Below are 13,237 nucleotides of genomic sequence, written 5' to 3'. Positions count from 1 at the left end.
GTGTTTTATTTTTTTTTTTCATGTTTTGTTTAATTTTTTCTTGTTTTTATGCAAATTTTTTATTTAATCTTTTGTAATTATACAATGGTGGGGTGGGGTGGTGGTCTAGGTTTTTGGGAGATTTATTTATGTGAGCGTGAGGTAGAGGAAGACAGTGAGGTAGTGAGGTGTGGGTAGCATTGGTTTAGGGTTTAGGCCGCGCCGCACTTCGAAGTGCGCAATTTGTAGCCGCCGCACTTCGAAGTGCGTTTAGGAATTTGTATCCGCGCAGTTTGAAGTGCGGTTGTGGTTTTTTTAGTGAAATTCTAATTTTTTTTAATGTTTTTCTCATTATGTTATTATTTTTAATTTAAATTTATTGTTTTATGTTTTTTTTTAATATTTTTGTTATTATGTTATTATTTTGAATTTAAATTTATTGTTTTATGTAATTTTTTTAATGTTTTTGTTATTATGTTATTAATTTTAATTTAAAATTATTGTTTTATGTTATTTTTTTAATGTTTTTGTTATTATGTTATTATTTTTAATTTAAATTTATTGTTATTATGTTATTATTTTTAATTTAAATTTATTGTTTTATGTTATTTTTTTAATGTTTTTGTTATTATGTTATTATTTTTAATTTAAATTTATTGTTTTATGTTATTTTTTTAATGTTTTTGTTATTATGTTATTATTTTTTATTTAAATTTATTGTTTTATGTTATTTTTTTAATTTTTTTGTTATTATGTTATTATTTTTAATTTAAATTTATTGTTTTATGTTATTTTTTTAATGTTTTTGTTATTATGTTGTTATTTATAATTGAAATTTATTGTTTTATGTTATTTTTTTAATTTTTTTGTTATTATGTTATTATTTTTAATTTAAATTTATTGTTTTATGTTATTTTTTTAATGTTTTTGTTATTATGTTATTATTTATAATTGAAATTTATTGTTTTATGTTATTTTTTTAATTTTTTTGTTATTATGTTATTATTTTTAATTTAAATTTATTGTTTTATGTTATGATTATTTATTTTAATTTTTTTTTCATGAATTATGGTTAGTCATTATGGAGTGATTAGGGAGTGTATTTAGGTTATATGAATTTGTAGTAATTTAGGTTATATTAATTTTTTTATTAGAGAGTGTTTTTGAATTTTTGATTTGTAATTTAATAAATTTTTGAATTGTAATATTTATTGTAGGTCATATTTAATTATATGAGATGGATAACTATCCATATTTGGATTCTGAAATAAATTCTGATTTTATATCGGAATTTTCTTATTCTTTAAAAGAAGTGGGTGAGGGTGATTATTCAGATCAATTTTCCACTGATAAAATATTCCCAACACGCGCCGATTTAATTCAATGGGTTCGAAAGATTGCATTTGATCTTGGATTTGTTGTCGTCACTATAAGATCTGACACAGCAACTGGTGAAGCTGGTAGAAAGACATTTATTTTGTTAGGCTGTGAAAGAAGCGGGAAGTATAGGAAGTATAAGGCAGATGTTCAACCTAGTTTATCTGGCACAAGAAAATGTGAGTGTCCGTTTAGGTTGAGGGGTAAACCTAAAGGAGATGGTTGGGTGTTGAAGGTTATGTGCGGCTATCACAACCATGAATTAGCAGAGACTTTGGTCGGTCATCCTTTCGCGGGTAGGTTAAATGCGGCTGAACAATCAATTCTTGTGGACATGACTAATAGTCAAGTAAAGCCGTCAAATATTCTTTTGACTCTGAAAGAACATAATGAAGATAACGTGACAACAATAAAGCAAATATATAATGCGAGGTACACGTACAAACGATCTTTGAGAGGGTCTATAACGGAAATGCAGCAGTTGATGATGTTGTTAGATAGAGACAAATACATCCAGAGAAGTAGATGTTTGGACGATTCTGACGTGGTAAGTGACTTGTTTTGGACACATCCCGATTCAGTGCACTTAGTCAATTCTTTTAATATTGTTTTCTTAATGGATACGACGTACAAGACGAACAAATATAGTAAGGAGGTGTCATGTGGACCTCCTGGGAATCCATCATCTTCAGCTTGGTCTTCATCTTCATCTTCACCTTCACCTTCATGTTCTTGTTGATTACAGTCATGCTGCTGCTGAATATCCTCCTCTTCAACGTAATCATCCTGACTATGTCCATGCTGTAATAACTCTTCCTGCTCCTCATTATCATGCTCATGAATAACGTCGGCGCGATATTCTTCTACTCGTCTTCTACGAGCAGATGCCGTAGGTCGTCTTCTTTCATCTGATAGCTCACTATGAGAGGATGAAGCCTCACCATGATATCCACCTCTAGTTTTAACCATATCTATTAACCAATTATATTATTAACATATTATATACAAAAAAATAATTAATAATTTAATCAAAAATATTCAAACAAATAAAAAATAATATAAAAATCTAAAGAAATTACATATATAATAATTAAATTATTACAAAACATTCCAAATTAATAATTATTATTCATTTCAATAAAAAATTTAATTATTATTTTTATTTTAAAAAAAATTAAAAAAATGATATAAAATTAAATATACGAGAATAAGGGAGTCACACGTAAATGCTTTATATTTCTATATTATTTTAATACCTAGTATAAAAAAAATCTTTTTAACTAGTATAAAAAACCCATTTTAAATTAATATGTACTGATTCACATTAGTATTTACTAGTATTAATATATTACATTAGTAGTAAATACTACGTAATCATTTTAAATTAGTATATACTAGTATTAAAAAATTATTTTACATTAATATCTTCTAGATATAATATAAATAAAAAACACTTCAATAAAAAAACATAACAAAAATCATAACAAAAAAAAATATAAAGAATAAAAAAAAAATATAATAAAACCCTAAACAATTCAATTCAAACGCCACTCGTATTTGCCGCAGATCGAACTGCGGCATATCCCACCGAACCGCACTTCCAATTCCGGCTACCATCTCCGGCGAACCGCACCTCGAACTGCGGCTGTAATCCGCGCCGCACATCCAACTGCGGCTCTAATCCGCGCCGCACATCCAACTGCGGCGCACCTCCTGCGACGCGCACTTCCAACTGCGGCGTCCACGTCCAGCGACCAACGAACTCCAGCGACCTCCGATCCCTCCAGCGACCTCCAGATCACGACCCACAACCCCAATCACTACCCAAACCCAACCAAGCACAAAACACAAACAAACCAAACAGACAAACACAACCCAACCAAGCACAAAACAACACAGAGAAATATATTACATACTAACCTGGACGCCAGCCACGAACCCGAGCAGAGCAGAGCCACGAACCCGAGCACAGCAGCGGAGCGGATGGCAGAGACACAAAGACACAGACAGACGAGAGGACGGAGAGAAAAAGAGGGAGGAAGGAGGAGTGTAGATCTAGGGTTTGTGAAATGCGGCAGAGTGAATTGCGGCAGGGGAGGGGAGGGGAAGAAGATGACTGCTTTTCAAATTTTATAATCTTTTTAATTAAATTTTTTTCTCTCTCTCTCCTCTCTCCTCGTTGACTGGTAAAAGGGCACTTTTGGAATTAGATTTTTTTTTTGGAGGTGCAGGATGAGGGTGGTGAGGTGCAGGGAGAACGCCTCAAACCTCTCAAATCTCCGTTTTGGTTTCGTAGCTTTTTCTTGGGTTTTGGTTCCAACATGGTACGACTCGTGCTTTTATTTATTTAGTTTTAGTCCTCTAATGTTTGAGACTATTTTTTAGAAATTAAGGTATTGGTATAAAATACTAATATTATACCATTTTAAAAGAATCTTCCCTCCTATTTCATATTTTATTATTCACCAACCTTAAACCGGAGACATTAGAGAGTAATAAAATTAATAAAATTAAATCTCTAAACACTTGAAAATATAATATGGTAGAAATAATAGGTATGCAACGAAATGTTGACAGTTTCAAAAGGGAAAAAAAAGGAATTGACCATATGCTTGGACATGCCTAACATATTTCTAAGTACTTGCTTGCAAGAAGACCGACAACTCTAGTTTTGTGCCTTTTACTTTTCCTTCTTAGTATTCTTTTTTTCTATTAAAAAAAGTGTGTATAAAATATGTTATGATTATAAAAATAGTTTCTAAAATAAAGAGATAACAAAAATATATGTTTTTTAAAACTTTCACTAATGTTTTCTTATTTAATTAATCTATTTTACCTTGGGCAATCGAGCCTTTGTAGGTGACATAATTGATACGTGTAAGAAATTAAAATTTGAAATAATATTTTTGTCAAAGCTATTTGTTTTTTTTTTTACCTTTATTCTATTATTCTTATTTCTTCCTATTTGATGACTCGTTAGATAAATTGATTTAAACAAACCCCCTTAATCGGTTTAGAAATTGTACTCTGAAGTTACAATAATATTGCCACAATATATAAGTAAGAACATTTTTCCAAAAGGCATTCATCCACATTTTGGAAGAAACACACCCATTCCTATTCTGGAAAAAAATGTCGGAAACTTTGATGGGGTGCAGGAAGAAAATTAAGAGGTGCAGGAAGAAACTGCCCTCATGTAATCTCACCATGGACCAAGATGAACCGACACAAAGGAGTAGTAGGATTAAATAGGCACATATTGTCTTATTATCGTGTTAACTTTTTGTAAGGTTGCCTTATTTCAATTTTAAAGAGATTTTTGTTTGTTTTATTATAGTTTTGTTTCATTTTATTTTCTAACTGGTTTATGAGAAATTTATGAATAGAATTGAAGAGAAATAGAGAGAAAACGTAATTTAAAAGTGTGTAGTTAGAGTGTAGGACAGAGTTTATTAAAACACACATGTATACTAATTTAGAATTATACTATATATTAATAACTCTTATTATAGATACTCTATTTATATTACTTATTATATTAATATTTTATTTTATTTTTATTTCGTACTACATGCATGTCAAATTGGATCAATAGGTTAGACAGAGTAAACAAAATTTTAGTGCACCTATTAAGTATCTAATTAAAAAAAAAATCACAAATTCGGCTAGTAGAAAAAAACCGTAGAAGAACTGAAAAAATCAACCAAAAATCAGTCAAATCCTTCCATTGAAAGAGTCACACCATGATAACAAAAGTGTTTAAAATATTATTTTTTTCTTAGAAAATTAAAATTCAACTTCAAATATTTATTTTATGTGTACCCATTAATTTTTAATAGACGTTATATAAGTTACTTAATTCAAAATTATAAAATTACGTTTTAATTTTATTTGTTATTGTTATAAAATTATGATATTCAATTATTTAATATATATAAATTTATTTTTATTAGTAAGTGCTTTGGATTATAGTCATATTTACGGAACTTGGAATGAGTGATTGAGTTGTGCAATTTAACAATTCAATTTAAAAATATCGTGTAAAATAGACTAGTAAAGCCACCAATTAATACTTTTATTTTTCTAATCATTCACCCAATCCTATCATATCATCATAATGATTATCTTTCCTTTGTCAAATCAAACTAAAAAATGTTCGTTATTTATTCATCAAGTGCACACAAATATGCGAGGGTTCCTAGCTGTCTCCACTATCTATGATAAAAAACTATTTATTAATTAGCATCAAAATGAGCTTACACAATGGCATGTTATTCAATACATTACTTTTCGTATGGTCAAACCTCTTGGCTGTACAACCCTTGTTATTGAAAGATCTCTATATGTTTGTTCAACAACTAATAAGTAGTTGGTAATTTGTCCATTTTTATTGAAAAAGTCTTTTCATCCATATCCACAAGAAAACTTCATCACAATATTTATATTGCGCACATGCAATTTAAAACAATTAACTTTATAATCCTCCCTTAGTTTAAGAAATTAAATTACTACGTAATAAAAAGAAAAAAAAAAAGACAACTCATGCATGTTTTCCATGTTTGGACCATATATTAATCAATTCTTGCACGCTCACTCTGTGTTTTTTTTTGCTAGGGCCTACAAGAAACTTGGTACACTACATAAAACTAAACAATCTATGTATGGGGAAAATGAAGTGAAAATATCTTTGTATATACAGTATATATGATGATTTTTACGTATCCTATATATTAATGGTTCCTGGAGGAGAGTTTGATCCACTTCGTCTACCATTTCTGTGTTTGTTGTTGTGATGATTCGGTGAACGTAAATGTGTGTGTGATTGTTGTGGCTTGGGGCTCTTTGGGGACTTTAGAGGATGATGCCTGTTAAGGTTGCGGTTCCTGTGATGGTGTCGGCCATTGCTGTCGTTTTCCCTCCTTCTAGGTGTTTCACATTGATCCTTTGCATCCCTATGCACTTCATTGTTATGATCTTGTGGAGCAGTGTAAACAAATGTTCCCATTGGAATGTCATCAAAATCCTGAAGTGGTTCAAGGGTCTTAACCACTGTGCTCATGGAGGGTCTGCTCCTAGGTCTGTGGCTGAGACATTGGTAAGCCAATGCAGCTGCTTTTTTGGTCCCCATTTCTGAATACTGCCCTTCAAGTCTAGGGTCCATTATCCTACTCAGTTTCCTTGAATCATTCAGCATTGGCCTTGCCCACTCCACTAGGTTCTGTTCCCTTGGAGGACGGTTCTTGTCCACTGACCTTCTCCCTGTCAGCAACTCCAACAGCACTACCCCAAAACTATACACATCACTCATTGCTGTCAAGTGACCTAAAATAAACAAACACATTGACATAATGTTTAGTTTCTACCTCGAGTTCAGCATAAACAGCTAATGCTTCCACTTTTTTAGGTACAAAACCAGTAATTAATACCCTTAATTGTTACTAGAAAAGTGGATTAGTTGGCATTGAAAATTAATTAAGTTAATTACCTGTCATCACATATTCTGGGGCTGCGTATCCATGTGTGCCCATTACTCGGGTTGAAACGTGGGTGTCATCACCTTCGGGACCGTCTTTTGCCAACCCAAAATCTGATAGCTTTGCATTGTAATCCTATTACAACAATATTAAATCAGAAGAGTAAGAGTTACAGTAATAAATAGAGCAAAAAGTATACGAACAATCATTTAATATTTCATGTTATTCTCTTTTCTTAAAACAAATCTCTTTACACTCTTTATGTAGAGTGTTATATCAAATTAACACGAGTTATGAACTTGTTTATATGATTATAATGGAACAGTAAAGAAACTAGGGACACTTACAGAGTCTAACAAGATGTTGGAAGCTTTGAAATCTCTATAGATGACTGGTTTCTCGGCTTCGTGAAGAAAGGCTAGACCCTTGGCAGCACCAACAGCAATTTTCATTCTCGTTGACCATGGTAGTGATGCTGTGAATCCTGGATCAGTTGCCACAATAAAGATAATTAGTGATCAAGAGGTTAATTAGTTCTTAATACTCAGTTAAAGATAATTGATAATGAATAAAAATCTTACTTCTAAATAATTGATTCTCCAAGCTGCCTCTTGGTAAATATTCATATACCAAAAGTCTGTGTTCTTCTTCACAACAGTATCCTATCAGCTTCACCAGATGTGGATGCCTCAGTTGCCCCAGAAAAACAACTTCGGTCTGTCATCAGCACACACAAGTCAGAAAACCAAAAGCTCACCACTCATTCTTTGTACACATATTCTTGAAGGACCCCATTTAAATTTTAAAACTAATTTGTGACATTCGTATGACATTTTAAAACTAATTTCTGACACTCATTGAATTAAATGCTTGACTAAAGTATATGCGCCAAAAACTTTAAAGAGAATAAGAGGGCACTTTCATCTACATAATCAAAGTAAATATCTGAAAAAGCACTCATTATCAGACCGTGGGTTGGTGTTTGTCACAAATTAATGAGGGGAAAAAAAGTACTTACCAACCACTCTTTGTGGCCCTGCGAGCCATCCAAGTCCAAGAGCTTAACAGCCGCGGGTTGAGCCTTAAGGCCATGCCTGAGCTTGTCATCGATGAACCCTTTATGCACCGGTCCGAATCCACCTTCTCCTAGAAAGTTGCTAGAAGAGAAAGACTGCGTGATGATCTTGAGCTCAGCAAGTGAGAAAACATGGAGGTTGGTCCCCGCCAGAGAAATGGAGAGATCCTCTGAAAGAGTCGTGCTTGGATAACTCAAATCCGTCACAGAAATCCTGTGCGAAGAATTTGGCTTTGTAGCCACCACCTTCTTTGGCTTCGGAGATGGATACTCACCCTTGTAACAACCCGGGAAGATGGATTTCCATATGCTTTTCATGAGGGTCATTCTTGATCAAGACCGAAAAACTAAAGCTCGAAACTTTAACTCTTTATGATGATACTAATGAATCTACAATCTCATAACTGCTCAAGATATATACGCGAAGAAGGTTCAACTTGTTGAGATATATGAATGTATTAGGTAGGAATTTAGAGAGAGAGGGAGAGGGTGGTGGAATGGAAATGGTTTTAAGACTTTGGAAGTGAAAGGTTATTCCAAAATCTTCAACTGCTCAGAGAGAAAAGAGGTTTTGAGCACCCTTTTATACCAACACAATGTTGATTTTTTCCTATAAAAGTTACTTTTGATTTGTTGTCTAGGTCCTATATGCCATGGATTTCTTCTTTTTGTTCATAATATATATAAAGAGAGAGATGGAATGAAGGCGTTGTTTGGCAAGCAAGAAATTGCGAAGTATCTGAATAAATGTATATTTTTAATAGTATTTCATAATGGGGAACCGAGTTTTCCCAAGTCTAAGATGTTCGTTGAAGCCAAATGACGTAGCTGCCCCCATTTGACTTTCATGCATCCACGGTCACAAATTTGGAAATTATTAGCTTTGACTTGTCATCGATCGTGTTTCGAATATTTTCAATTGCAAAAGCACTTCGACATTTTCCTTTCATTTTCTAATTTCCATTTGGTAAAGACTTGCACAAACTGCTGCTCGTGATTTCATACTGCTCCATTCAGTACAACCCTATTTTCTTCTCTGCTTTTGTTGGGTTTTCGTTGACCTTAGATTCCGTAACTCATCATACTAATCCTTCAATACCTATTTATTCATCACCACTTTCTTCATACATTTAAATTTGAAGTGTTTCGAGTCTGAGGTTTGTAGTTAAATACTCTTTCAAATTTTGTTTATAGAAATTTAATGTTATCTTGAATATTTTTAATTAAATTTTTCTATGTTCTCGATGTTCTTACAAATTCCAATGCGATTCGAACTCAATCCAATCGTATAAGGAATTGACATTATATTTTACCTAAAATTTTAAAGTAATGGGTTAATGAGTTTTTTACCTTTATATACCATTCTATTTTTTTTATTTTTATTGAATATAGGACTTAGATCAGACTTGGATTTCCAAACGAAAGTTTGATGTTTTTCTATTATTTATGTATTTTACATAATGGTAGTAATAAACTACAATAATAATAATAGAGTGAAAACACAGTAATTTCTATGCCAGAAAAGAGATATATGTTATGTCAGATGTGATTACTATTTATTTTTTGGTGCGTGTTTGTTCTTCATATATTGAAAATTATACTCGGTTGGTATGCTTTCAACCTGAGTTGGATTGGTTTCTAGAAGATGTAGATAGAACATAAAATAATTCAACATGTTGTTAATACGATGACAAAGCAGCATTTAAATAAATGAATTGGAAGGATATGCATATCATAAACCACAAACACAGGGACTTATTATAATAATAGGCCTAAAATACACATATGAGAATTCTAGTGAAGGGCAATTTTTTAATGTGAAAGAGGTTACAATATTGTATTTAATATAAGAGAGATATAGTATAGTCATAGACTTAATATTATATGATTAAGAATAGAGGTTAAGGAAATTTCAAAACTTCTGGGACAAGCTTCATTCCAATGTTTTTGACTTTTTGGTTTGTAGTGGGACAAGAGGGGATTCTATCCCTTCCAAAAGAAACTTCTATAGGTTTTTGTTTTTCTCCATTTTACATTAATTTTCTCAGAGTAGCAACTACAAAAAAGTCAAATTATATAAGTAATTCAAAATAAAACCTACTAGGCTAATATCGCGTAGCGCGTAGAGAAGTTGGTATAAAACAATTTCTTATAATAGCTTTTCTAATTATTTAATTATGATATTTTAACATCTTGAAAAAAATATAATATTACTAATAAGACACTATATTAGAACAGAAATTCATTGTTCTTAACGGTCCTAGCTAACTTAATAGGTGAATTAAACAGAAAAATAGTATCTTGTAACGAGGCCAGTTTGTAAATAACTAGTGTTGGATTTTAATTTTAGTATTGTATTCTTTACTATCTTTATGTTGAAGAAGCTAATGTATTCACAACCATGAAAAGTCCTGAAATGTATAGCATGTTTGATTACTGAGGATTGTGATAGATTAAAATAATCAAGTATCTCGTTCTTGAAACTTGTTGCAGGTATTTTTAAATAGGAAGTCCTGTTAAAAATATAAAGAAGAAGAATCATTATGCAGTTTGAAATTTTCAATTTCTTTTTTGGTTTCTGGATTCTATTCTTCTGTTTTATTTTCAAACTATATTAATTTTAACATTTTTCAATATGTTAAATTTTTGTAATATATTAAAATCAATATTTCTAAAATCCAACACAAAAAATTCAGTAAAATATATGAATTTGAAGTGTCAAAATAAGTTCTGATTGATAAATTTGATTCATTATAAGTTTGAGTAGGGTTAATTTTAAAAAAAAAATCAATATTTTTTTTAAATATGAGTCGAACTAAACTCAGTTCACTTAATCCACAAATTAAATGAGTTTGAATTAGATTGAAAGTGGATTAACGTGTAACTCATCAATAATAACATTTTTATTAGTTTTATCATCATATTTTTATTATAATTATTTATTATTTTTAATTATATGTTCATAATTTAATTTTTTAAAATACTGTTATTCAATTATATTTATTCAATAATAATATGTTTGAATAATTTAAATATTTAATTTATTTATTTGGCAAGTTATATTCTGTCATATTTTAATTTTTAACTACAATTTTTATAACTATATTCGAAGAATTATATGAATAATTTGATTTCGTTATTATATATAAAAGTGAATTGAGTGAATCAGTTATGTAATAATGAAGCATCATTGGTATCTCTACTCGAATGAGAATATATTACAATGAAGAGACAATGCTGACTTTATGGTAGAAGAAGGGAGATTAGTATTTTTCATTCACATTCAAGACATTGTATTTTGAAATAGTTAAAATGTTTTTCACGTTTAAAACATTGTTTCTAGAAAGCTTTTTCATAAGTAATTCATGCATTGTATTAATTTAGTCAAGGTTCTAAACTGTATGAAGAAAAAGACCCTTAAAAAATGTGTAAGATTTATTTTTATGTGTTGATTTATTGACGCCAGATTCTTGTTAAATTAAAAATATGTTATATCAATTACTGAATTATATTTGTTATTTATTAGTAAGATTTTTGTGTCCATTCAAATTGAAAATATTAGATTTCTAGTGTAAAAAAAATCCACAATCGGTTTGTTTTATAATATAATAAATTTAAAATATCTGTTTTCAAATAAAAGATGAGACACGTGTTTAAAAAAATAAAAGTTTGTATATTTATTTAATTTGATTAGTTATGATGTTTTCTGCCAAGAATATACAAGATTAGGGAACGAGAAGTAAAATTATTATACTCTCGTAAATAATATGAACTCATCCCAATATCAATATATGTAATTTTCAAATTTATTCAATATAAATAATACTTTATTTTTAACTTGAATAGAAGGACGAGAATAAACACATTTATTATATATATACGCTCCTAATTCATATACATTCTAATTTTAAATTAGTTTATTAGTATTATATTTTGAACTGAAAAAATTATATAATTTCAACGTGGACTTGATATAATGTTTTTTAAATTAATTTGAACGAATATAGGCATACTTATAGACGAAGTACCATACAAATATAATACTGATCAAATATCATAAACGTATAATGAAGACTAAATATGATCGATTTACATTGTAATGATCTTAGAGAGAGTCATTTTATCAACTATACTAACCATAATTTAACATTAGACATATATTTGTAGGGTTATTTTTCACCTAAAACACTTATTAAACAATAAGCATTGATTAATTAATCTTTAATTTATACTTTATCTAAAGTAAAATGAGTGTGAAGAGAAATTAGTTATAGTTGCATGAAGGGTAAGTAAGAAGAGTTGGGTGTGAGGAGAAGGTGGTGGTTGAGAATGAGGTAAGATTAGCGTGGGGAAAATGTGTTTGGAGATAGAAAATAGGGTTTTAGTGATATAATAATCACCCAAATGGACCAATCTTTACTCTATATCCCTTAATTTCCAATCTTTTGGTTGGGGAATTACTCCAAACACCTTGGACTCAAACTTTGTGTGCGCTTATTACACAATAACGACAGTTCCGTCAACACGTACGGGGAGTAGGTTACGTGGGGCCACGCCACGTGTCCTTTTCATAAACCTCAAAATTCAGAATGTCACTTCCCATGCAATGGAAACAAAACCCATTATCATTGAAATGTTAAAAATGGATAACCATGCTAATCTCCCTTATGCATGATTATTCTAAGATGCTTTCGTCATTCCATTATTCTAACAAATATTTGATACGGATAGTTAAACAAACTTATGTCGTCATTCAATTCTTAATTAATATAGCTTGGATAACAAGTATGTACAAGCTGAAATTTTCCTAATGCAATTTCATTTCATATGTGTACTTTTCTTAAATATTTATATATAGAAACATGTACTATACGTGTGTATGCATGTATTCAATTGATTAACAAATTGAATTTAAAAATTAGGACATGATTATAATAAATGAAGATATTGATCAAGTTAGGATGATGGGTGTAAGAGAGAAAGACGCGGAGAAGGAATGAAACAATGAATATTATTATTATAAAAAAATATGTTACAAGTAAATGTTATTATATAATATATGCATGACATATACATACATACAGAAACCAAACTAACATAACGAGAAAATAAATATAGCAGTGATATCTTTTAACATTTCTCCGTAATATTGTCAGAATGTAAAAACTAGTGTTGCATTGGAATGGAGAGACGAAGGTCATGTAAAAGTGAGTGAATCGTGAAGATATCAATGATCACATATGTAATACTTTTGTAACAAGAGTAACAAGAGGAGTTACGAGTGTTAGAAGTCTCACATCGATAAAGTTAATTTATAATATATAAGTGGATG

General features: G+C 30.3%; 1 protein-coding gene across 1 annotated transcript; it reads right to left on the bottom strand.

Moving 5' to 3' along the window:
- Positions 1-5,722: 5,722 nt before the first annotated feature.
- On the bottom strand, positions 5,723-8,561 carry LOC124844674 (serine/threonine-protein kinase RIPK-like). Its single transcript, XM_047321652.2, has 5 exons — positions 7,849-8,561; positions 7,412-7,547; positions 7,178-7,314; positions 6,842-6,965; positions 5,723-6,678 (listed from the first exon to the last, which is right to left on the bottom strand). Exons 1-5 carry the CDS (start codon positions 8,230-8,232, stop codon positions 6,080-6,082), a joined length of 1,380 nt encoding a protein of 459 aa, XP_047177608.1. The 5' UTR covers positions 8,233-8,561; the 3' UTR covers positions 5,723-6,079.
- Positions 8,562-13,237: the final 4,676 nt, after the last annotated feature.

The sequence above is a fragment of the Vigna umbellata genome, chromosome 2 (genome assembly GCF_029865625.1).
Source record: "Vigna umbellata cultivar VRB3 chromosome 2, Vumbellata_1.0, whole genome shotgun sequence".
Classification (NCBI taxonomy): domain Eukaryota; kingdom Viridiplantae; phylum Streptophyta; class Magnoliopsida; order Fabales; family Fabaceae; genus Vigna; species Vigna umbellata.
Note: the sequence above shows the minus strand (reverse complement) of the source record. Positions and strands in the feature narration are given on the sequence as shown.

What these genes read in the sequence shown, in the direction of transcription:
- LOC124844674 (XM_047321652.2), bottom strand. Translation starts at nt 8,232, where the DNA reads ATGACCCTCATGAAAAGCATATGGAAATCCATCTTCCCGGGTTGTTAC. An exon ending in GGAGAATCAATTATTTAGAA is followed by an intron (nt 7,315 to 7,411) that starts GTAAGATTTTTA and finishes CAACTGATCCAG; the next exon opens with GATTCACAGCATCACTACCA. An exon ending in CCCAGAATATGTGATGACAG is followed by an intron (nt 6,679 to 6,841) that starts GTAATTAACTTA and finishes TGTTTATTTTAG; the next exon opens with GTCACTTGACAGCAATGAGT.